This window comes from Meleagris gallopavo, chromosome 7 (genome assembly GCF_000146605.3).
Source record: "Meleagris gallopavo isolate NT-WF06-2002-E0010 breed Aviagen turkey brand Nicholas breeding stock chromosome 7, Turkey_5.1, whole genome shotgun sequence".
Lineage (NCBI taxonomy): Eukaryota > Metazoa > Chordata > Aves > Galliformes > Phasianidae > Meleagris > Meleagris gallopavo.
Window position 1 is genome coordinate 7792436 of NC_015017.2, and position 24024 is coordinate 7816459.

The 24024-nt window shown below is 45.8% G+C and overlaps 1 protein-coding gene across 1 annotated transcript in view; it reads right to left on the reverse strand.

Annotated features, from left to right (window-relative positions):
- The window catches only part of TMEFF2 (transmembrane protein with EGF like and two follistatin like domains 2), a gene marked incomplete at its 5' end in the record, with an annotated part of 107712 nt that extends 83853 nt beyond the window's left edge, over window positions 1-23859 (reverse strand). Inside the window, 3 exons of the mRNA XM_019617357.2 lie at window positions 16161-16187; window positions 18576-18705; window positions 23728-23859. Coding sequence (XP_019472902.2) covers window positions 16161-16187; window positions 18576-18705; window positions 23728-23859 — 289 coding nt within the window. The remainder of the gene's footprint in view (window positions 1-16160; window positions 16188-18575; window positions 18706-23727) is intronic.
- Window positions 23860-24024: the final 165 nt, after the last annotated feature.

A 24024-nucleotide genomic window follows, 5' to 3' on the forward strand; every position in this document is an offset into this window, starting at 1 on the left:
TAAACTCTCGGAGGCATACAATTTAGAAACAAAGGCATTTCCTGAGGCATCAGACTTAAGGGATATCAGTTTCAGATCTGCTTGTACTCCCTTTTTCACTATTACACGATTAGGATAAGAATGAAATGCTGAAATACCCCAGTGGTGAGGCGAATGGACTAATTTAAGTGAGGACAAGCTGACTGGATGTCAGATTTCATGCAGAGCTACAGGACTAGGCTCTCTCTCAGGAGTGAAGCAGTGGAAGTTCTAAACCTGCAGCCAACGTCACAAGTGCTGTCTATTAGCCTACACCCAGAGCACTGTGGTTGGGAAAGAGTGAAGAGTATCAGAAATCTGAACCATTCTTCTGCTTGCGTTAAAGCAAAGTGACGCTTCCCTGTTAGCAAGGGTTTCTACTAATTTCTGATGGCATGACAAACACTATAAATGCAAACTGAAGAAACGTTTTCCCTAAGTCATCTTCCCACGTCACTACCACCACTTGGAGCTGAGCACAAGAGGATGGAACGAGGGCAACGGGAAGCTTTTTCTTCCTTGCCATTATTTGGGTATAACACAAGCCACAGGAGGCCCAGCCCCGCAGGACACATCCCATCCCACTGCCCTTGTGATGCTAAGGTGCCTGCAGGAACCACTGCCTGCAGTGGCAGGGTCGGATGGCCAAAATGCTGCTGCAGGGTGTGACAACTAGACTCTGAACACAAATACCCAAGTGGCAGTAATGCAGCCCACGTCTCAACAGCAGCAATTCGGAGCCTGGCATGCTGCTGCCTCCAAACAGGGAGCACCCGTTTGCTTCTCCTTCTTTGGTCTGACCACAACTTGTAAAAGCAACCGTTTTTCCAAACCGTTCTTTGAGGCGGCACAAAATTAGGTGCAGATCAGAGCTGCCAATTCTGTCTCCCTGTAAACAAGCAGAGCATCTGCTATCAGAGCTGCGCAGGCACCAAGAGGCTGACACTGCTGGAGTCATCCAGCATTGGCGGAGATTCAGCTCTGCCCCAGTTTTACCCACATCATGACTTCCAAATTAAACCCACCATAAGGCTTCCGATCAGACCACGGGAGAGCTCACAGGCTTACGATATCTGTAAGCTTGTAAATGCTGCCCGAGTTTCTTCCTTTTAGTTACGAACAATGAGAGCATATGAGTTCATCTGTTCTGAAAGAAGCATTGTAAAAAAAATACAGCGTACTGCAACTGCAGCCAGTTACATCAAGTTATGGGAAAGCACTGCAGTCAATCACCTAACAACTAGTCACGCTACTCCTTATAAATAAAATTAATAACGGCCCATTAGCATATAAAATAGTCTACAAAAAGCACATGGGGGAAATGGGCAAGTTGAAATGCGGGGAAGGGAAATGTTCTCAAGTGTGGAAGTGCTTCCATAAAAGGCCACGTCTCTTCTACAAGAGAACTGAACCCAAAAGGAATCTGAAAGGGGCAGACAGAGTCAAACAGAAGGAAGACCATGCACAGAGAATCCGACAGCTGGCATTCAACCTTCAGGATCCCATGAAAGAACAACAGCCAAGGAAAGACGTTTCATTTTGGCGAAGTGATAACTAATAAACTGATGATCATGTTGCCGGACTCCAGAATTTATGTCTATCCACGGCCAACTCACACGTACAAACACATTTTCTTCCCTCATACATGACTGTGCACGGCCAAACGCAGACTCCCACCTCAATGCACGAGCCAAGCATTCGCTGGCAGGTTTTTGCAAGCCATCTCCCACTAGGATGGCTCAAGGATGATGCTTCTTTCACCTTCTTAGGAAACAGCTGCTTCTGGCTATCACCAGCGACACGATTGGAAATACAGTGACCCTGCTCTGATTCATTATGAATATTCACAGAGCAACATAAAAACTGCGCGTATGCATTTATGCACAGCAGCACACACAGAATATGCATTAGGCTCTCTTGTAATGCTCACACCTACAAAAGGTTAAATAGCCCTAGGTGACAGAACGCTATTTAAATGGACCTTTTCATAATGACAAACAATAATGCATTCTGGTTACCTTCTGACATGGCTTTCTTCCAGTCAGCATTAAGGAGAATTACTACCTGATTTTAATACATCTCGCTTCAATTGCATACAGGCTTACTGTCTTCTAATTATCAACACAACAATTTGATCTGCATCCAGATTAAGGCATTGCCCTGACTTCTCACACCGGAGCAAGGCATGTGGTGGTGTGTCAATTTCTCAAGCAGTAAGCAGTTTGCCGTTGTCTCACATCCCCAAGGCACAAATAAGCAGATGCTGCATTAAAGCTTGTTTTACAAAACTGCTTCAGTTGTGATATACATTTTTAATACAATATACTGCGTGCATTAAAGTAAAAATTGCGAGGGCCAGAAAACCCATACAAATTCGTTAGCAAGGCCAGCTCCACAATCAAGCTAAGCTAATGACCACATCCAGTTGAAAAGCATTGTCCAGACCAGCTGAAAAGAGTGAAAAAACTTCACTCTGTTTGCCACATGTGAGCACAGCCTGGTTTACCATTTGAGTTTTCTGAGTATCAGCTGGGATTGTTTCTCATCAAGGACAAGCTTCACTGACCTTTCTCTTCTTTTCGTTACAAGGATATTGTGGCTGGCTTGAAAGCTTGAATTTTTTAGAATATTGCTATTCTGAGCGTGAAAGCAGAGGCGCAGCTTTTCAGACACAGAACAGGCTCTGCGTAGCAGACACTAGCAGCCAAATATTTTGGAGCAAACCCTGACATGTCTTCATTCATGAATAGGTTTCAAAGATCAGAAATTACACTTTGCACTTATGAAAGACAAGCCAAAGGAGAAAGCTGCGTTTTCACTCTCTTCAGCTTATTTGCATTTCTTACCTACGCTCCTCTCTTCAATTGACATTGTCACTTGTAGGATGATAACTGAAGAGCACCTCTGGAGCGCTCTGTAGTTAATCTGCTGCAATGCCTGTAAACTATATGGTGAAGTGGCAATTACAACAGGAGCTTCTGAAAAGCACAAATTTTGCTCTTGCTGCAGCGAGGAATCGTTGTTGCTCACTTCGAGGAAACTCGAGCTACCAGAGGATTATTGTTACAAATATATTTGTTTAATGATGATGGAACGTAAAATAAGCAGAAATTATTCCAGTCAGCAGCAGACAAAGGTTTACAAAAAGCATCTGCTGGCTGCCTCTGGTAGAACATTGCATTTGTCTCAACTTTATTTATGGCACAAGTGGTTGCACAAGGCTGCTGTAGGTTGCCTTAACGGAGAAGAAGTTCTTAGCACAACCTTCTCCAGCACAGCATTCAGGACTGCTGTCCTTTATGAAGCCCCCTGGCACTGAATTTTTCAGACGGCGCAAGCACAGAAAAGGTGATGAGCTGACTGAAGAGCTTTCCCTCTCACTGCTGATTCTTCCTTCTGTGCTTTTCTTTGTCGCTTCACTGCACCTTGAGAACGTACCCAATGCACATCCCCAAGCGGTCTTTCCAAAGGCTGCTCATCAGGCCAAGGTGGCTGGAAAGGGCCAAGGTGGCTCCTTTCTTTATGTCTATACATCGCCATGAATATGCTCACCTCTGCCTCCATGAAATAACAGAACCTTCTTCAGAAGTTTCTCTTGCCATGAAGATAACTGAAATGAGGGTTCCTGGGACTTTTAGTATGTTTTTAAGTTCAGCTCGAGACATCAAGCGTAACCTGTCCAAACCCTTGCAAAGGGCGCAAAAAAAATGACACTAAATCCTAAAAAACAAGGAGAATTTTCATCACCTGCTCCTCTCTGAGACACTGACATTTGAGAAGCGACATGACAAAACGACTTCTCTGTGCCCTTAATTTCAGGATGGAATTTGCAAGGATTTATGCAGCGATACTTGTATCGTGTGTGTTAGCAGCTTCTACCCCTGTACAAGTTGCTGGGCTCTAATTTAACCTGACCTTAGCAAGTTGTGCAATCTGACAGCACACCATGCTGCGTTTCCTCCACATCCCTTCAAATTAACAGCGTATGATCAGTTAGTACTACGATGCCATTAAACACAGAAACACCAAAGATGACTTTCTGTGGCCCTAATTTGAAGTCACAGCACTTTAAAGGGAAGAAAGAAATCAGCTCATACGCCTCATCACCGTGTACAAGACAAATGAGGGTGCATACTCCTAATTATATGAATTGCACAAGCCATCTCTTCTTCTAGAAAGAAGAGATTACTGAAAAGTCTCATTAAACACGACGAGAAGATTTTTTGTGAATTTCCATGCTACTAAATGTTCGGGGTTCCTCCCATTTGTTTCTCAACTCTGAACCCTCTGGTGCTCTGTGTTTGCAATTGCTTTTAAATAACAAGACTGTTCTGGAAAATGACTTAATATGTTCTTACTAATGCTTAAATTACTGATAAATTTTCTCAGCATTACTTCCACATTAAGGGTATTTATTTTTTGCCTGCCCTGACAGTAGCTTGAGCCAAAATGTAGATTATTTTCAATCTAGTTGACCTCTATAAAAGACACTTAGCTGAACAGGACTGCCTGACCGCCCGGAGAAATCAAAAGCATCTCTTCTAACAAACAAATGCTGTAGTGCAGCAGACAAGAAAGGAGATATTTAAACCGTAAGCAGGGGGTTAGCACAAAGAAAATGCAGAAAGATCCTGCTGAAGACGGCCCAGAACTAGACATTGCCTGCTAAAACTGCTGCTTACAAGGAGCAAAAATAAGCATCTTAACTATAAAACCTCTCCTTTCTTATATGCTACTGTGAACTCCAAAAGTGCTCATGGTATTGCTCTCAAATAGAAAAAAAAAAAAAAGAAGAGAAAATCCTTCTGAACCACATATGAGAAAATTCAACCTCAAAGCACCTATCTGTAACCCAGATAAAGACATCCAGGAAAGTGTACCTTGCAGCAGACAAGCTGCCAATTTCCAGCCCTTATCCATATGGAACACTAATGGCTCAGCTACAGAACTACTTGCACCGGTTGGAAACGTCTGCCTGTGTCGAATATTCTTTTAGCCAGTAACATTTTTGCTGCTGCCTATAAATGATGCTTAGCCCTTTGGTGCCCTCTCCTTCAGCAGAGCACTGAAGCACTGAGATGGAAGGGCTCAAATTTGCACTACCTCACATGCTACAGCCTCGTGGAGCACAGCAAGTCAACAGCAACGAAAACCCAAGGAGAACAACCCAAAGCGTTTTTCCAGACCCACAGCACAGGTAAGTTGTGAGCTCCCCCTGCTGACACGAGGGAGCCCTGCCTGGCACTGCCAGCACTCTGTGCCCCCACGGCCACAGCAGGGTGACCGTCACCACCAGAGCATGAGGGCAGAGACCCAGGAGAACCAGATGGAGCTCCAACAGCATGGATGGAGCAGCGTGGGCCTCAGCCTCGTAGCCGGACCTCGTAGCTGGCTGAGCCTCCATGCTTTGCATGGCAGCAGCTGGCACTCTGACCACCATGCGTGGAGTGAGGAGCTCCCAGCCCAGCTCCCAGCAAGACTATCCTCAACACAGACCCGCTGAGCACCTCCATGCTGCCTGTAGAGGGTTATCCTTCACATATCCCCTTCTGCTGCTTCGGGTGGGCAGCAAAAGCGTGCCCACAAACTCCTGAGCCACCAAACGAGGCCTGGTCCCACCGAGCTAAGGTTTCACTCCCAGCACCAACAGTCCGATGCATAACCACTGATGCTGGAACATCAGGACACAGGAGAGATGAGACACCAAGAAGAGGCTTTTCGAGAGCCAAGGGAAGAAGTTAAAACTAACAAAAACATTTGAAAAAAATATTTGTGGAAACCTGTGCCAAAATCTCCTTCAGCGTGTATCTATGACTAAGCATTTCAGCTAAACAGCTCCTGCTGTAAAGAAGGTGCTGCTTTCTGGTCACGGTCTGAAAGCACCGATACAACAATAAGCACAGCTTAATTGTTGAGAAGCTCACGTGTCAATAGCAGAATTTGTGGTCAGAAGCATGTGAAAGCCTGTAGGGCTTTGCAGCAGTAAGACAGAACTGGGGCCAGACGGTGGCTGAACAAAGTCTGCTGATGAGCGATGCATTTCTGCCTTTGATAGGGACTTTCCAGAGCTGTCAGCTGAGCTGCAGAATTAGAAACCTGACATTGCAGCAGTCAGTTTTTAGATTTCAAGCTGTTCAAATGACTTGTCTCCAGGGAAGAATATAGAGTGCTGGAATCAATAGCAATACAGGTAAAGATGCCAAAGTCCAGGGGAAGCCACCCAGCAAAATGCTCCAGCCAGCCTGGTAAACCTACTGCTGAGATTCGAGAGGATGAAAGAGAGAAACTTGCTCCCTCTTTGAATTGGTCTAAGAGAGATGCTATGCACCATCCTCTCTATTTGTGAGATTGCAGCTTGATTATATTTGATCCTCACTGCAGATTGATCTCCCACATGCCCTGAGTTCACGCTATGCCAGTGCTCAGAGCCACTCACCAAAGATATTATAAAAGAGCCTATTTTATCATATCTTCACCTCTGAATGCATTACAAGCGACATCGCTTAATTTTAGCCAATCTGAACAGCTAATTAGATGTAAACAGATTGAAAAATTGTACACACGGGACAACTCATTTTTCAAAAGGCCACTAATCTAAACAAACCTGAGTCCATCAATTTACTTCAACATTTGTCTAAATGAATTACAGCATTGGCTTGTCCTGCACTGGCCTTGTGATTCACATAACAGGCTCCCTCCTCTTTTGATGAAAATCTGAGGCGCAGTACAAAAGAAAAGACTATTTGTTTATCAAGGCTGTTATAACAAACATGAAGATGCCTCTAAGTCTAGTGGAAGACATGATGAGCCAAAGCAATTAATCACAGTCTACTCGGGTACCTTCTCTCCCACCTCCCAAACCCCTCACATATCCTAAAACATCAAAGCTGGAGAGGCTGATTGCAATAACAGATAAAATCAAATGTTATTTAATCACAATCAATACACATTCCAACTTCAGAGCTCTGCGGGTGCAATCCTCCTCTCTGCTCTGCCTCATTATATCAGAAGAAAGAGAAAGGAGAAGAATCCCAGGCGGTTCCTCAGAGCCTCCAGGACATTGCCTGTTTGTGAACGGGAAAAGACCAACAGCCACACATAATATCCAGTGCCAGACAACAGAAAGAAGTGTTGGAGCGAAATGCATTGCAGTGAGACCTATTTTTAAATAGACAACAATTAGCCGCGCATGATGTGTGAGGTTTTCTCTTCGCCCACATTTCTTCTACTACCTGCACAGTAAATGCACACAATTGCATGTGAAAGGGCAGAGATGAAAAACTGCTGTGGACTTCTAAGTAAATAAGCAATCAATTTCCTTCCACGTTTCTTAACGTAGGAATCTTACTGAATGCAACCTCAGCCCGCTTTGCGTGCCACCCAATGTACAGCACCAAGAATTAAGGGACCAACGTGCATCTGCTGTGGCCTCCCTCACGACAAAGGTCCTGCAACTTTCAAACACTTCCATGATTGAACAGAGTGAGCTAGATGTACAACTGTGAAAAAGTCAAGTGACAGAGAGTCCAACATAACTTTTAATTGCTTGCTTCTATCTGCTTCTTGGACAAATTTACAAATGTCTAACTCATACTTCCAGCCTGACATCTCATTAGACCTTTATCTGTCAGAATGAAGAACTCTTCTTCTGCTCACTTCTGTTTCCCACAGAGATACACACAGACAGTGCCCCTGCACACACTTTTTCTTTCCCCTGACAAAGCTAAGAGCGTCAAGGCTTTCCTAGTAAAGCTTTCTTGCTGGGAATCTCCCAACCAGCCTATTAACTGCTAAGGCTCTGGCTTCTTGTCTATCCATCCTCCTTTCTGATATCAGAAGGGGAGCTACAGGAGACAGACTGTTTAGCAGGGTCTGTTGTCACAGAACAAGGGGAACTGGTTTCAAGCTGTAAGAGAGTCGATTTAGGTTGGATACAAGGAAAACATCTTTTACAATGAGGGTGGTGAGGCACTGGAACAGGTTGTTCAGAGATGTGGTGCATGCTCCATCTCTGAAGACTTCCAAAGTGAGGCTTGATCAGGCCCTGAGCAACCTGATCTAGCTGTGCATGCCCCTGTTCATCGCAGATGACCTTTAAAGGCCCCTTCCAACTCTTAAGGACACTATGATTCTCTTCCAGGAACTGTACCAACCTCGAGCCTCTGCTTTTCCATTTCTGTTCTATGGCTGTGACGTTACATTTGGCCACATCAGAAGGCATGCTCCTTCTTACGCCAAGGTGCCTGCTAGACTCAGACCGGGCTGTTTCAGTCATCTGTTCACTTCTTACTACTCTAGCCACATTAGCTGTACATTGGCCAACGAGCAATGCATGTTCCGACCCAAATAACCATTAAAACAACAAACAGCATAAGGTTGACCTGTGCCATCCATAGAAAAGGGATAAAACCACTAACAATCAAGTTGTGAAAGGCAGTTTTTACTCTACCAATCGTCTACGCTGTTAATTTTGCATGATTCCTATTCTTTAATCATAGTGTCGTGTACTGGCATGCCAAATATTTCACTGACATCCATGTACGCTACATCAATATTCCCATCTTTATCAAGCAAATTTGTAGCTTCATAAATAACATTTCAATTAGTTGACAAAATCCATTACATCAGCCCATATTGCTCGGCATTACTTCTCATTTATTTCTTTATTAAGCAGGTCTGGGTCTGCCACATACTGCTCTACCTCGATCAATGTCAGATTGACAGGCCTATAAATAACTGGATGTTTTCCCTACCCTTCTGAATCCTTACATACCTATTTGCTATCAGACCTTTCCAACTTCTCCATGTTCTCAAATGCACCAAAACCCAAATTAATGTCCTTAACTACCTTCTTTTAAATTCCTGTCTGTAAAGGTATTTGGAGCTGCTAAATTAGAAAGGGTCCTGCTTCGGCAGCTCACTTTTTAATGGGTCTAAATAAGCACCATCATTATCCAGTTTGCATGTAGCCAGAACAAATGAGATCAAGAAGCCCGAAGCATTAAAAAAACATGAAACAGCATAGAAGAGTTCTGACATCTTCCCCAGATCATAATGTTTTCAAAATACCGTCTGGAGTTCTTCCTATTATCTTGCATTCAAATACTCTCCTGACCAAAGAGGACTAGATAACAAGCTGCCCAGAGAGGCTGGCGCCCCTGAACGTGGCAGGAGGGTTGGAGGTTGATGATACTTGTGGTCCCTTCCAATCCAAGCCATTCTATGATTCTATGACTGGTAATCTAAGCATCTTCTCTAACTATTCAAAACCCTGGGCTGGAAGACTTGTGCCCACACCTTAAGAACCGGTAGCGCTGTACCATAACATTTTACCTTGTCTGAACACTATTATGAGTTGTGGACTCCTGAGCTTGCAATACTTCCATTAAATTTGCTCTGTACGTGCATTTACACGAAGTAGCCAGCAATCTCTAGCTTACCAAGTGTCTAGCAAGCAGTCGTCTCAGCGAGAGAGAAACTCTCACTGACTTCAAGGAGAGCTGGCAAAACTTCTGCTCTTATTTACCCATCTCTAAAAGGCAAGAAATCTTAGACAAAAGGAATTTAAGCATCCAACGCAGAATATATTCAATTTGCCACCTGCAGCTGAGGCCTGACACGTAAGAGTTAACAAAAATCAAGTACATTTGATTTTTGTTTGCTTGAGAGAGACTTGGCAGCTCTCACCCCATTTGTACTCTGCTACATCTCATGAGAGCATCTAATAAATCCTGTGTCACGCCAGCGGCAGTTCAAAGCAAGCGCCTAGTGAATCAGCTTCTTCAGCCACCAGGGCACAGAGCACGTAACTAAGAAACAAATCAGGACCTGAAGAACTTCTGGTCACTCCAAGAGCATCTCAGGCCCCACCTGCCGAAGTCATACACACTGAGAAGAAAAAAGTCAACAGCATTTAAGGACTGGCTGAAAATTAAACACACACTCTGATCCCATAAAGAAATGAAGTATTCTCAGCAAGCGTACGAGAATCTGTGGAAAGCTTAATACGCATCCTTCTTCTAGTGGAAGGATTTCCTGCATAGGAAAGCAAAATGATGTGCTACATTCACCTCTCACTGTCATCACACTTAATCTTCAGTGACTCCATGCTCGTCACAAAAAAAATTAATCCAGGTTTACAGAGATGTAGCAGACAAATCTAGACCACTACATTTCTCTGTCGATACATCTGCAGTAATGGACCAACACAGGAGTGCTTGTGATAGAATGCCCTCTTTGTAATCTGTTTGCTAAAGTATCATAGGATTTGTTTGCTGGTTGGAGGACTGAGTTCTTTGTGGATTTACAGACTGCACATAATCAGGTAGGATATTTTGGATTATTATTATTTTTTTGCTCAGTTTTGGTGTGGAAGGGGAGTTGGGATTTTCAAAGCAACACTGGAGTGTCTTCAGCATGTCTTGTTGTAGGTGAACACCCTCCGCTCACAGCCTCCTTCTGTAGCTCTGAACCACTTAACAGGAGTGCTAAAATATATATATATCTAAGGAATAAGGTCATTTAAGAAAGAGGCTATGAATTAAAGTCATACCTGCCTTTTGCCTTAAAAAAAAATCTGCGGATCTTCACTGCATCTTCCATTCTTTCTCATGGTTTTGAAGTAACAACCGAGAATGAGCCACAAATCATTCTACAGTCAATTCTTTTCCTCACTGTTTCTCAGTGTTTCTGTCTACACAGTGGCATTTGTGCCACAACATAGCCGAGACTTGGTTACTGATGGGCCCAACTAAGAATGGGGAGGGGAGGCGGGGAAGCATCACACTGCATGGAATTTCTGCACTGTAATTTCAGAAGTAGAAGACGCAGTAAGCAAAACGTGGGCTGAACTCAGGCAACTAAATCCAAGACACACATCTTCCAAACTGGTACTTATACATAAGCCTGGACAGCTTCAAGCCCAGAGGAGCTCCAGGGATTTGCTGAGCATCTCAGGCAGGCAGGGTCGATAAGCTCAGTGCTCAGCTCAAATGAGAGCTTGACAGGAATCCAAAAGCTGGATATTCCTATCGTTTTCATACCTTCCTAGGACTTCTAAAACATTGACTGCATCCTGCTCAGCACAAAATGCCAGCCGCAAGGACCTGAAAGTTCATCACCTGGGAAAGCCCAAATGCTTCTCACGTAGCAAGAAAAGCAGAGGAACTCCATGCTTTCCCAATTTTTTAGAGGCCCTGAAGAGACATTATGGCCTTTTCCCAAGCTAAACACTTACACAGGTCAGATGTGTGCCAGCCCTGAACTAAAAGTCATGTAATCACATTAGGACAACAAATAGCTTGAGCTAATAAACCCAGCCTTTCAAAGAGCTTATTGGTTTGGGCTCGGTGCCATGTCGAGGTTAACAAGGTAAAAACCTGTTTAACAAAGGAGATATATATCTGAGCATCCACAGTCAGGTCAATCATTTAAGATTTAAACATTCCCTTCAGAGGTATTTACCCAGTCAGTGCATGCTGCTTATGGTTGCTTCTGTACCTTCCGATGATGCTTTAAATCATATCTCCCGAATGAAATTAGAGTAGAAGCTTTCCTACAGCCTTATTGCAGATGGTAATAGCATGTGGGGTCAGCAAATACTCCAAACTCACAAGAGAGACAAGAGCATTATCTGTTACGTGCAGTCAACTCACAGCAACAACAAACCAATAGTCTGTATAGCTCAAAACACAAATTTCCTTTCTTTTGGAGGTTAAACCAGAGCAGTCCCTCTATCTTCCCATAAACTGTGCGTGTCTGCATACGTGATGTCAGTATTGCATTTAATACAGTGTCTCATTCAAACCAATATATACTTCAGGTTTTATGGAGTATTTTGGCTCCAATACTATTGCTAGGATGGTGTTTACAGCAATATCCATTGTGTTCTGCAAAGCCCTGCCTATCAATCAGCATTGTAATAAAGCACAAAGGGAAGTCTGGGGAAAAGCAGCAGAGCTGCTGAATCCAAGCTAGTCAAGCAAAACCAGCATGGAGACAAGTGCAAATACGACTGGGTCAAAGCAGCTGTTGGGTTGTTGATTGTACAGGAACACGTATGCGTGGCATTAGAGCTTGCCTCAAAAGAAAAAACTCAGACTTTTAAGTGTTAAGCTTTTCTTCTCTCTTTTGACTGGGTTTCAAGATGACTTGTTCCACACAGATTCATGAGGTGCATGTGTTTACTCACATACCTCCAAGCTGAGTGGAAAGGCAGATCAGAATTCCAAATCTATCATTAGATCAACATGTTGGTACCTACAAAGAGCCGCAGGACTTCAATTTTCTGGCTAAGATTTAAGGGCTAAACAGAAGAGAACAAACAGAGAAGCCGCTCTCACCCATAAAACACGCATAGAAAACAACAGAAAAAAAGCACGGCCCAAAAGGCTGCTGATTCTCAGGTGTGCCTAAGAGCGGCAAATTAGGAACAACTGTAAGAACAGTGCAGTCTGCCATTGTTTTTGGATTGTGCATGGTTCAAAGGACACGGCGCTGGTTTGGCTGTGAGCAGCGGTTGTTATCCCCAGGCCTGCCCCTCTCAGCCTCTGCTTAACTCACACACATTCAGGTTCTGCTTGAAGGATTTCTTCCTCTGCCTCAACGGTGAGGAAGTGCCTTACAATACCAATGTGTACCACCCTGGAGCCCTCATCTTACAATTAGTGCCTCTAGCTGCTGCTGTGAATTAAATAGTGACGATGATATTGATGAATTACGATATTTTTTCCGTTCTGCTTTAGTCTCGATCATAAAGAATTAACATAAAAATCAAACTTGGCTAAGATGCACGTACCCACGGGCCCCGTACGTTTCCCATTAAAGTAAGACTTCAGTGGAAATGGAATCAGGCTCTGGAACTAACTCAATGGAAGCACCTGCACACTGCAGCACTGGGACCACAGCGGCAGCGAGCACCACCACCACCCACTGCACGTCCATCAGACTGAATGCAAGGCCATCGACAGAACTGGAAACGCATCATGTGGGGAAGGGGAAAGGAATTCAGCGACCAAAAAAAAAAAAACACCAAGAAACCAAGGAGAGATGCTCTTAGCCCGCTGAGAATAGTAATAAAATACTGCATCTCAAGTTGGTCGCTGTTTGAAGGAAGCTAGGAAACAAGCAAGAATTCATTATGAAGCTGCTCAAGACTAAACCATGAATCATTGGGTTCTAAAAAAATCCTATGCTGTCTAGAGAACAGCATGGATGAAAATGAATGGAATCTCTTTAAATTACTCTCTGTATCAACTCCTTCACATTCATTCTTTCTGCCACTGATTAGCCTCCTTCTATGATACGGGTTTTTAAGTTATTCCACACCACGCTCCCAGCTTCTGCAATCAAAACAAAGAAGCAACTCTTGCTTCTTCATTTTTAGTCTCCATTTACAGGAAAAAGCATCTTCTGCAGTGCAAAACTTGAACACCTACTGTTCTTACACATTTCCTGGATATCCCAAAAGTGAGCGCGTGCTGATAGCTCAGGAAGCTAATGACCTTAAAATCCTCCCACCGCTCCGCAAATAAGGGGACTTTTGTGTTGCTGTACTGAATATGCTATTGCTGCCTAACGGAGTATTCAATCACCTCTGGAAAGCCCCCAGGATGTTAAAACACAGGAAGCTGGAACCCCCCCTCAGCAAGCCTGGAAGTAAAAATAAAAAACTCCAAATTCCAAATATTATATCGGGACAAACTTAATACAAACTCAGGTGGGAATGAGCAGAAGGAAATGTGGCTGGCAGAACACTTCCCCTGGTTATACCATCCCTGCTCTAGCCTGGTTCCTGAGAACATGAGGTTTTTGTGACCACACTGTGTAGTTGTATATCTGTCCATTGCACCAACCCCTTTCCCAGTCATTTCTGAATCAACTGATTATAATTTCACAGGACAGAGACTCACAGAGGGTGAGGTAGTATCGAGAGCTCAACTGTTTTCAGCTACGGAGAAAACCACCTCAAAGCAAAAAGCTTGCTACGCTCCAAGAACTGGAAAACACTACGACCTACGCTAGCTGGCAAATTTGAGTTAATTCCCTGTTAGGTGTGTACGTTATCAGACTACGTCATTCCAATCACAAGATACAAGTCCACCGGAAAGCTGGGCTGTTCATCTCACAGCTTGTGAATGACACACCGAAGCGTGCAGGAAAGTCCTCAACAATTCACACTGAAGGATCACTTCTTGGAGGTGCCTTCAGCTTGAAGTCCATCTACCCTTGGCCCAGGGAGAGTGAGCCCTACCCAGATGCTCTTCTTGTACACCAAGTACAGATCCTCTTGTCCCAAATCCTGCACCAAGGAAGAGATCTCTTTGATATCCCAGCCCTGATGTCACTTGCCTGGATTTTTTTGGAAAAGGCACTCAATGAGAGCCTCCTAATCCACTGCGCCAAGGAGAACGCGCTGCCCTCCCATGCCCACCACAGTCCCTAGGGCTGTTAACCAAGACTGCTTGGAGATGCCTCAGAAAGGGCAATTTTCGGTTAAAAAAAAAAAAAAACCAACAACAGCAAATAAACAAGATAACCTAAGTCCTCAGACTTCTCATAGAACAACTTTCCACTCATGACTGTTAGAGTGGATTTTAAAAGACTTATTGTAGTGACATCCAAAATTTATTACAGCTTTTACAACAAGACTGTGTGTAGTAAAGAATGATGTAGTGACAATATTTACTTGGCTGGATTTAGCTTCTTAGGGCACATAAATATACTTTTGTACTTCGAGAACAGCAGTGGCTGCCTACTAAATCTTGTATAACACAAGGCAGCTTTGTAGACCTTTAAACACACACCAACTTGACTCTGTCTACTTCACAAATTGGCTTCCTTAACTATCTGCCTCGTCAGTCCCACAGCCCTTTTCTGCTTGTCTTCTGTCAACCTCAGCTCTTAAAATGAAATTGCTTGGAAATCCTAAGCTTTTAAAATCCTACGCTTTCTAAGTATGGATTCCATAGTGGCCAAGTTTGTTTCCCCACTCTGCGCCACCCACCAGTTACAAAACAAACTGGAAGACTTACTCATGCTCCTTGGTACATACCTGAGAAAAGCCATACAAAATTTGTCATTTGAAAATAGGTTTATTAACCATGTGCCTGAAGGCCCCATCTTAAGTATAAATTGAAGTGTAGATTTCTTTTAGTCTTTGAATGTCTATGAACTGGTCCAGTTAGAAGGACAATGTAGAAGGACACGAGAGTGAGACAGGAATAGTCAGCCCAAGTTTCTGAATACGAGAGGTAATACTTTCAATTGTGACACTTGAAGTCCAGTATGTGACAATTAGATCTCCTGCAAATACCACTTCACAGGTGAAAATCCTACTTGCACGCTGCGCACTCTAGTGCACTGGTGAGCAAAACTACAGGACTGGCTGCCCCAACTAGCCCTCATGCTTCACAGCCTCCAGGAAGCAGCAGCTCCCAGAGGGCACATTGCCTACCCTGAGGTAGGGCTCTACCCAAAGCCACCACGTATATTCCCAAGAAGCACTAGTCACACGTGGCAAACCAGCAAATCCATAAATCACTCCATCTAAGAAATAAAAACAAGAAAACCCACAAATTTACCCTCCAGTTTAAATGCAAGTTTGCTGCTGTTTTACAATAGGCTCCAAATGCATCAAAGGGTTCGGACTATTTCTATTTCTCTGTTTGCTTTTGCTGTTGTTGTTCTTACAAAAACACACCATTCTTCTCCCATGACATTGCTTCGTAACTTCAAAAGAATGCTCTCCACTGCCACAAAATATTTGCTTTGAATCCTCCAGCAAGGAGAAACGAAGGGTTTGGCTCACGTGTTAAAAACGAGAAGAAATAGCTCTCTAAGAACAGAACAAACAAGTGCAACAGTAACAGTAGATGGAGATAGAGCTCCTACCACAACCTATGAATAATTCCAAGTCCTATTAGAAGGAACACAGCTTTCTGAATTACCCTAGAAAACAGCATGTCATTACTGGGTTGCAGCTTGACTAAAATGCAAAATGTCACTTTTTCAGAAAAAAAGCCAAACAACAGACAATATGTAGTGTAACAACTAAACTGCAAAGCACATCCACTTAGAAGCTGAAATTGCAAAAGACAACTGGTGTAGATATAAGCAGAGCAATATTCGAAGAGGGCTCTTACCTCCGTCCCCAGATCCTGAGCCAGCATCTGAGAAGAGAACAGAATGAAATTTATATTCATGTGCTGCTGTATGTCCTGTAAGCATGTAAGGCAAGACTGTTCAGTTAAATGCATTACATCGTATCTTATGTTTGATGTCATCCCTGGGTAAATTACAGAGATCTAATCTGAACACAGTTCACTCAAGCTGCCTTACTCATGTCTGAACTCCCTTACTTTATAGTCTCTATATAAGACTAAAATAACTTAAGCCCTTGAGTGCTGTGATGTTCTCAGAAGCCTCTGCCTCATTTTGTTGTACTGAGACTGATAAAGCAGCTCCAGGAGCTTTGTTCCCAACAGTTGTGCAGAGTCGCTTCACATGGCCACTAGGAAACAGCCAGCATCAAACAGGCCTTTTAAACACATCTATCTGAGCCCAGACTGACTGGAAATGCGTGCCACCGTCTGCACAGAACGCCTCAGCAGATCATAACCAGTTAGAATCAACCACTGAAACTCTCATCCAAAGCTCTTCAGATCAACAATTAAAGCGCCATTTCTCTCCAGGTGGTTGCTCAGTTTCAAAGCCAAGTGCTTTATTTTACTCCTGCTCACTGTTTGTTAGGATGGAACAACCAGATTCACAAACCCAAGTGCACACCCAAGTGCCATGCCTTGAAATCTCCAAGCCCAGACTTCGTTATCATGCTTTCTAACCAAGGCCAAGTACAGTAACGTCCACACTTGGAAAGGGCTACAAAATGCTCCCGAAGAGAAAGGATGCCCTCCTTAGCAGATGCTAATCCATTCATCAACATCAAGAGGAAAAGAAAGAGTTTGGGATGGCTGCTTGGGGATCCAGTCACCCCATGAACTGTTATGTCAAGTTCACTGGCAGTAGGGCCTGGTGGATCTGAACTGGCTTGCACGTGCCAGCTCCGTTTCAATAAATCTGTCATAAAAGTGGCTCAGTCTTGCAGTGCAAACTGATGATTCCAAGTGGGGAAAAAAGCCAAAGGGCTTTGGAAAAGCAAACAGATAATGATAGTATTTCCCTGTATTCTCTCTCTCTTCGCAGGGAGGGATCTCATGTTTTCCTCCTGCCCCTACATTATGAAGCCCACATCTCCACCAAGCCCCCCAGCAGCACAGGTCTCTGTGGAGGCTGGCAGCCCTGTGTGTCACTCTGCACCATCCCACTGCCAGTAGCGAGCCAGAGTAGGAAAAGATGAAGCAATGCACTCAAACTTGATCAAATCCCTTGAATCAAAAAGTTAGGCCAGTTTTTGTTTGTTTGTTTGTTTGTTTTCAAACAAATAAGAAAAGAAAGAGTTGCTGTGCTGAAAAAATTTACTGAGTGAAAGGAATCCTTTGCCACAATAGGCTTTGTCAGTCTGAGCCCCACTTAGTATCACCTTATAGAGGGAGAAAAAAAAATTGAGCACTGTGTGTTGTTTTTTTTTTTTCCACCCCTTATTGAAAATTGCCAGGTAACAGCTTCAGAGAAAAAGAAAATTTCCAGGAAAAAGCTTTTTCTCTCTGATGCACTAAACACAAAAATCATGGCACTGCACAAAGTTTGTCTGATGTACTTTTTATCGACTCCTCTGTCCTCACCTGAGAAAAAAAAAAAACTAGCCTTAAGTTTAAAAGGCTCTCTCAAGAACAAAGCCTTACTCCTTCTATTCTTTTCAAGTGAACTTCACTGCCCAGCTCTAACAGACACTGAGCACAGAAGAAAAACATCAAGAACTCTTGCACCTATGCAACTCTGTTTTTCTAATGGATTTTGCTCATTTGCTTTCCTTGCTGCTCCATGAAAGCAGAGACACAAATAGCTCTTGATGCTCAGAGTTCAGCAAGGGAGTTTCAAACACCGGTCAGTTGTCACATGTGCTCTTGAATGAGCACTTCCAACAAATCCTGGGAAATAAGTGATTGCACAGACCTGTTCGTTAAGTGTGGTGGGGTTAAATACTCAGCTGGTGGGAGCTGGTGTGGCTCACTAACAGCAGAGCTCTGCTGAGCTATACCAGCTGGGAACCTGGCCCTGCAAGGAACAACTGAAAAGGCTGCCTTAGGGGCAGCGCTGCTCCAGCCCCACTCTCTGCAGACTGCAGAGGGGGTTGCTATGAGCCAGATGCCCATCCATTTATCTGGCACCTGCTTGCTATGGTTATCTGCTCCCAGTGACTCGTCCTCCTGCCCCCTAAGCATAGACTGACTGGCCAGCAACACAAGATACAGAATTTAAACAAACAAACAAACAAACAAGAGTCACCAACTTCTGCGTTGCACTCCGTCAACCTAAGTCTATTTGGAAGCAGCAGCATCTTCTCACAATCAAGACTGCAATGAATTAACCCCCAATGAACTCGAAGGAAGGATTCACAGGGCTCCAGCCCTGAGCAGAGGCAGCTCTCTGCTACGCACCGGTCGCGCACGATCCTTCGGAGACGAGCAGTATCTCGCTCTGTTGCTTGCAGGCAGCCTGCTTCAGGTAGCACTCGTTCTGGTAGGTGTCACCGTTGGAGCCGCAGACGGGCACGTAGTCATTGTTGCACTGGAAGGACACAGAGGGGCAGCGTTAGCCGTGCAGAGGGACGGGGCAGCCAGAGGTTTGCGTGCTCCCACCCCCCAGCATGAAACCACCAGGAGAACAGCGGGAGGGAGGCAGTGGCTCTGCCCTTTGCTAGAGAACAGGGATGTGTAAAACAAGGAAGGGAGAGAATCGTGAGACAACCCCGGGCAAGTACCCACAGAACTGCCTCCCCATGAAGATGAGCACTTCCAGGCAGGGAACACCCGGCAAGGAAAGCAGCTTCCCAGCAGCAGCTCATGCGTTTCTATTGGATGGCAACAGGCAAATTGCAGCCAGCAGACTCTTCCCATCCTCCTCCCCACTACAGCACCGGTCCTTTGCATGCAGAGAGGCGTCTGTCTACGCGCACATAACTCTCTATTTACGCACTTAGCCATAATGAGAACTGATGGGACAGAGGGCAATCATTTCCGAGAGATCTTGGACAAAAAGGCATCCATCCCTTTTGCTGTGGGCCGGATGCTGCACCCAGGATGCTGGGAGCACCCGGTCCCCACACCACAGCTGTGCTCCCACCAGCCACGAGCCCTGCCCTGCTGTCCACACCGTCTGCCTTCCCCCTCCAACACTGCAGGACAGCTTTGCCCTCTTCTGCTCGTTTTAATAAAAATAATTCCATTTAGTAGAGAAAATTGGGCAACCTACAGGGTGCAGTTATCATCAGACAATCACACTCCGAGGCTTAAAGATTCTTGGATGTGCCCTGTACGTGGTAATTACGCCAGGGATATGATTATCTCGTGATTACCGTACTCCTGGTATGCCTCATTGTTTAATTATAACAAATGGAATGATCACAATTATTATTTACAAATGCTCACCTCTGCCTAAATCCAAACGAAAATTAAAGAAGCCATACCACCTATTTGGCTACCTCGTGCCACAAAGCAGCTGAGGTGTGCTCACAGCCTAACGCACAGAACTGAGCCACACAGACCAAATAGGCCTCGAGGTGAGCGACTACAGAAACCAGCATCACAAACAGTTGCATAGATTGCATTCATTGCAGGCCTCCACACACAGCAGCTGCCAACGAATTATTCATAGTTGGTCAGAGTGACATTTTGATTGGGCTAAATCAAATGACATTTTCCCCACGTGTTGTATTTTCTCAGATCTTCCAGAGCTGCGTCCCACCTCCAGCATCCTCTTCCTTCAGAGCGGGACAGCATAGCAGTAGTGAAAATCTTCCCCTTCCTCTCCTGATGAGGTGTTTCCCCACGCAGAAATTTTCAACAGCGCATTAAAACGTGTTTCTGCTATCGTCACAGCTGTGCTCTGAACTCGAGGAATGTTGCAAGCAAAAACCACCAACCTCATCCAGCAGCTCGACAACAAATGCTGGAGGGTCATCTGGAATACTTAACCAGGACAATTAACACAATCATGCAAATTTTCTAAAGCATGAAGCATGAAGTCAGTTTTCTTTTACGCACCCTCTCTCCTTGACGCCCATGGGACTTCTTGGCAGAGCAATCAGTGCAGAATCCAACCCAAAGCATCTCAAAGGCTTTGATACACACAGAAACAATGCTGGACCCCATTCCCAAGAAACACAGTGGGAACTCTGCTGGTTTTGCCCAGAGACAAAGATGATCTTTTACACTGACTTAGCTTCAAATCTGAAAGGCCAAGCAGCCGTACGTTAGCAATGTGAGATGTCAGAAATGAAATCCTGAGCCACGGGTCCTGGTTGCTTCTGGCAGCTGGGCCACAACTTCTTCCACAGCTCAGCAGCTTTAGAATGTATCTGAGAGACATCAGGCAGGGCCCTGGGAAGGTGCCATTCTTTTCACAGAGGTTCTTCCATCTCTCCTGTAGCTCCTGACTCACCCAAGTTTGGCTCTGTGGAGAGCAGAGGTAACTGGCCCATCACAGTGACGACAGGTGATCCACCCTTTCTCTTCTCAAGCTGGAATGGTCCCTCATGCATTTCTTCATCACTGCCCATCTCTCATTCCATACAGCTGCTGCTTGGATGGAGAAGGCAGAAGTGGGGAGCTGCTGGTGGGAGTGCAACAGGTGAGAGCTTCCAGGTAAGTGCTGCCTTGCTCTGAGCTGGGCTGACTCTAAAGGCCATGATGAAACCATTCTGGAAGTCACCCAGTAGAAAAAAACAAGACCGCTGAAGGGAAGGTCACAGCATCAGTGCTCAGGTAGCTGGCGAGCTTCTTCCTCACAATAGAGGATACCAGACCTTGACTTGGCTTTCTTGGCATGGCTTCCTCAGTCTAACAACATGTTTTTGGTATTGGTTTAAGACTCGATAGATCAGGCTCTGGACACGATCACAATTCTCCATCCCTAAAGGCTTGTTGGAACGCACAGTGAAATCCATGTCAAATTTCAATAAACCCAGGAGCATACTGTCAGATTCTCTCATATGTGGGTTCTTAAAATATACCTGTAAAGAAGGGAAGTAAGTGCATCCAAGTCACCTACATTCTCAGCATGAGCAGCCTTGTGCAGTCACAACCACAGCTGGAGACAAGGCAATCCTGCAAGTGCTGGGATCAGTGCTGGAAGAATAAGGTTTGTTTTCTGAAGAGACTGGTGAACCCATGCGCTGTTGCATGTTTGACCTCCTCCTACTCTCAGGCTTCACTCCCCAAATACTGACTATGTTAGGAGCCATGCAGCATGACACTATATTCCAGAAGTGAAATAGCAGGCAGCAAGCTGGCAGGTGAGCTACAGCTCCACCAGTACTGAAGGATGCAAGGGACTCAAGACGCAGTAGGAGGGCTCCCCACACACAAAGCAGTTAACATTTGCCCTCTTGGTCATGAGGTGCAACCTTGGTGGAAACGCCTTTTGGACACGTTCAGACAAGATCTGAAGAAGAAGAGATGCCGGGCTGCTGACGGCTTTGGAGGACCCTGCAGGGCTTGCTGTGCAAGGTAAGAGGGAGGTGGCTGCCACACTCAGACCCACAGCTGGACAGCACATCCCCTGGACAGAGCGAGATGTGGTACTGTGCCCCACAGAGCAGCTCACCAGGGGGAGACAGGGAACAGGGCATGGCTTTGTGAAGGAGCAAGAGGGAGCCAAGAAACAGGAACCCCTGTCTCAGCGCGTGCCTGCTGCTCTATGGAGAGAGAGCCCCACTCACACCTTCTACATCAGTCTGACTGGGTATGCCCTCTGAAACAATATGAGATGAATTTTATCAATCGTGTCCACCCAAACGGAGCTAGTATCTGCAATTCTGATTTGATTAACTAAAACAAAAAAGAAACACAAACACACACAAAACAAAAAAAAGACAAAAAAAAACCCCAAAAAACAAAACAAAAAAAACCAACACCAAAGAAACAAACCAAAACCAAAGCTGCAGCAGTTAGCCTTTGCAGCAGTCCCAATTTGCCTCTACAGCCCCCCAAGCCCCACGCTGGCCAGTCCAGGCCTTTCAGACAGCGAGGAGGCAGAATTAGCTTTCAGTCCCTGTTTTCTCAAGCTGCAGTGAAAGCCCCTGGCAAATTCTGGAGAAAACATAACAAGTAATTATAGTGATGAGGCGTCTGCTATTGATTTGCTCACTATCACCCAGCGAGCTGTCACCGAAATGGGGCACTGAGTTCTGATGAAGGACCCCTCGCCCCGGACACCCAACCCTACGGCTCTGCCCGCCTCACCCAGCCGCAGGCACCTCCCTGGGGACTCATCTCGCACCAGCACGCAGCTCCCTGCCCATCACCTGCCGCTGCGTGGGGAGGCACATCCCTCTCGCAGAGCCCATCTCACAGACACGGCCCTACAGCCATTACCCAGTTCCCTTCCATGTGTTCCTATGTCCCCTGCAGGACCGAGGGCAGCAGCATGCCAGCCCCCGCAACGGGACCGGGCAGCGCCACGCCGCGTTACAGCTCATTCTTAGAAAGAGAGCCCCGAAATCCCCGCACACGCCGAGCCGCAGCACAACGCCCCTCGGCACGCCGCTCACAGCGGGGCTCCAGCGCGGGGTTTGTGATGCAGGCAAACCAGAGCTGGATTTAAAAGCCACACGGCGAGCAAGGAACCACAGCACCTTAGCAAACACCTGCCTTGCTGTCATTGCTGAGAATTCCTTTGCTGTTAAGGCAGGAGTTGATCGCCTGGGATTTTTCTCCAGAGACAGATTTAGCTCTAGGAACAGCACGGTACTCACGGGGCTTCCAAGCGAACAGCCTATCAGAGCCCAGTAGTGCATCAGTCACTGCGGGCACACACCATCCCGAGCTGTGTCACTGGCCTGCCCGGCTGCAAGCGCTCCCGGCAGCACCACAAGTTGCACAAGTCGACGTTAGAACACCACAGACGACAGGAAATACAGCCAGAGACACACAGGCACAGACACGCACAGCCCCTCGAACGCCCGGGCTCTATTCAGGTCAGTGCGGAAAGCACAGCTGCTTGCGGGTCGGCCCAGCACCGCACGAATCCTTCCTAAGGAAGCCGCCCGACCCTGAGGATGCCTGGGATGCTGCGGGGAGGAGAAGGAGCGGGGGCAGCTACCAGCGTCCGCTCCAGCTCCATTAACCCAAAGGGAGCTCCCGGTTTGGAACAGGGATTTCTCCCTAATCTGATCAGCTGGGCAGACACACGGTCAGAAGCGCCTGTCACCGCGCAGCCCTTCCTCAAAACATTGCATAAGCACATTACGGATCCATTTCTTTAACGAGATCAGAACTCCGAATACAATAAGCCGCGATCTGTATCAGAGCCCTCCCTAAATTCATTTTCAATCCCTCCTTCACAGGACAGAAGAACGGTCAGAAACGCACGGCGGGAGCTGCGGACCGAGGGGACGCGTAAAGCCGCAGCATCTGCCTTCCCCAGCAGAGCTCGTGTCCCCGTGCCACCAGTTGGCTCCCCGGCTGCCCGCCGCACGCTGCCAGGCTGCGCCTCCAACTTCCCCGCACTGCCGAGTGACAGGTGACAGCGGGAGCGCCGCGCCTCGTGCTCTCATTAACGAATTAGGGGAGGAAATATCAATCTCCTTACCTTGAACTGACAGACGCAAGTCACGCTGTCTCCGATCCTCAAACACTCCCCATCGAATTTACAGGTGTTGGTGTCGCAGAGAAAGAGATCGTTTTCTCTGTCATCGTAACCTCGAATGCAAAGCGGAGGAACATGTCAGCATCGGGGAGCGACGGATGATTTCCTGGCGTCCCTCTCCGCCTTCGGTACCCCACTCCTTCGCCCGTTTCCCCCTCGGTCCCCCCGTCAGCCCTCGTTTCCCGCGCACTTTTTCCCCTATCTCCCTTTTCTCGCACCGCCGCGAACACGAGTCCCGAT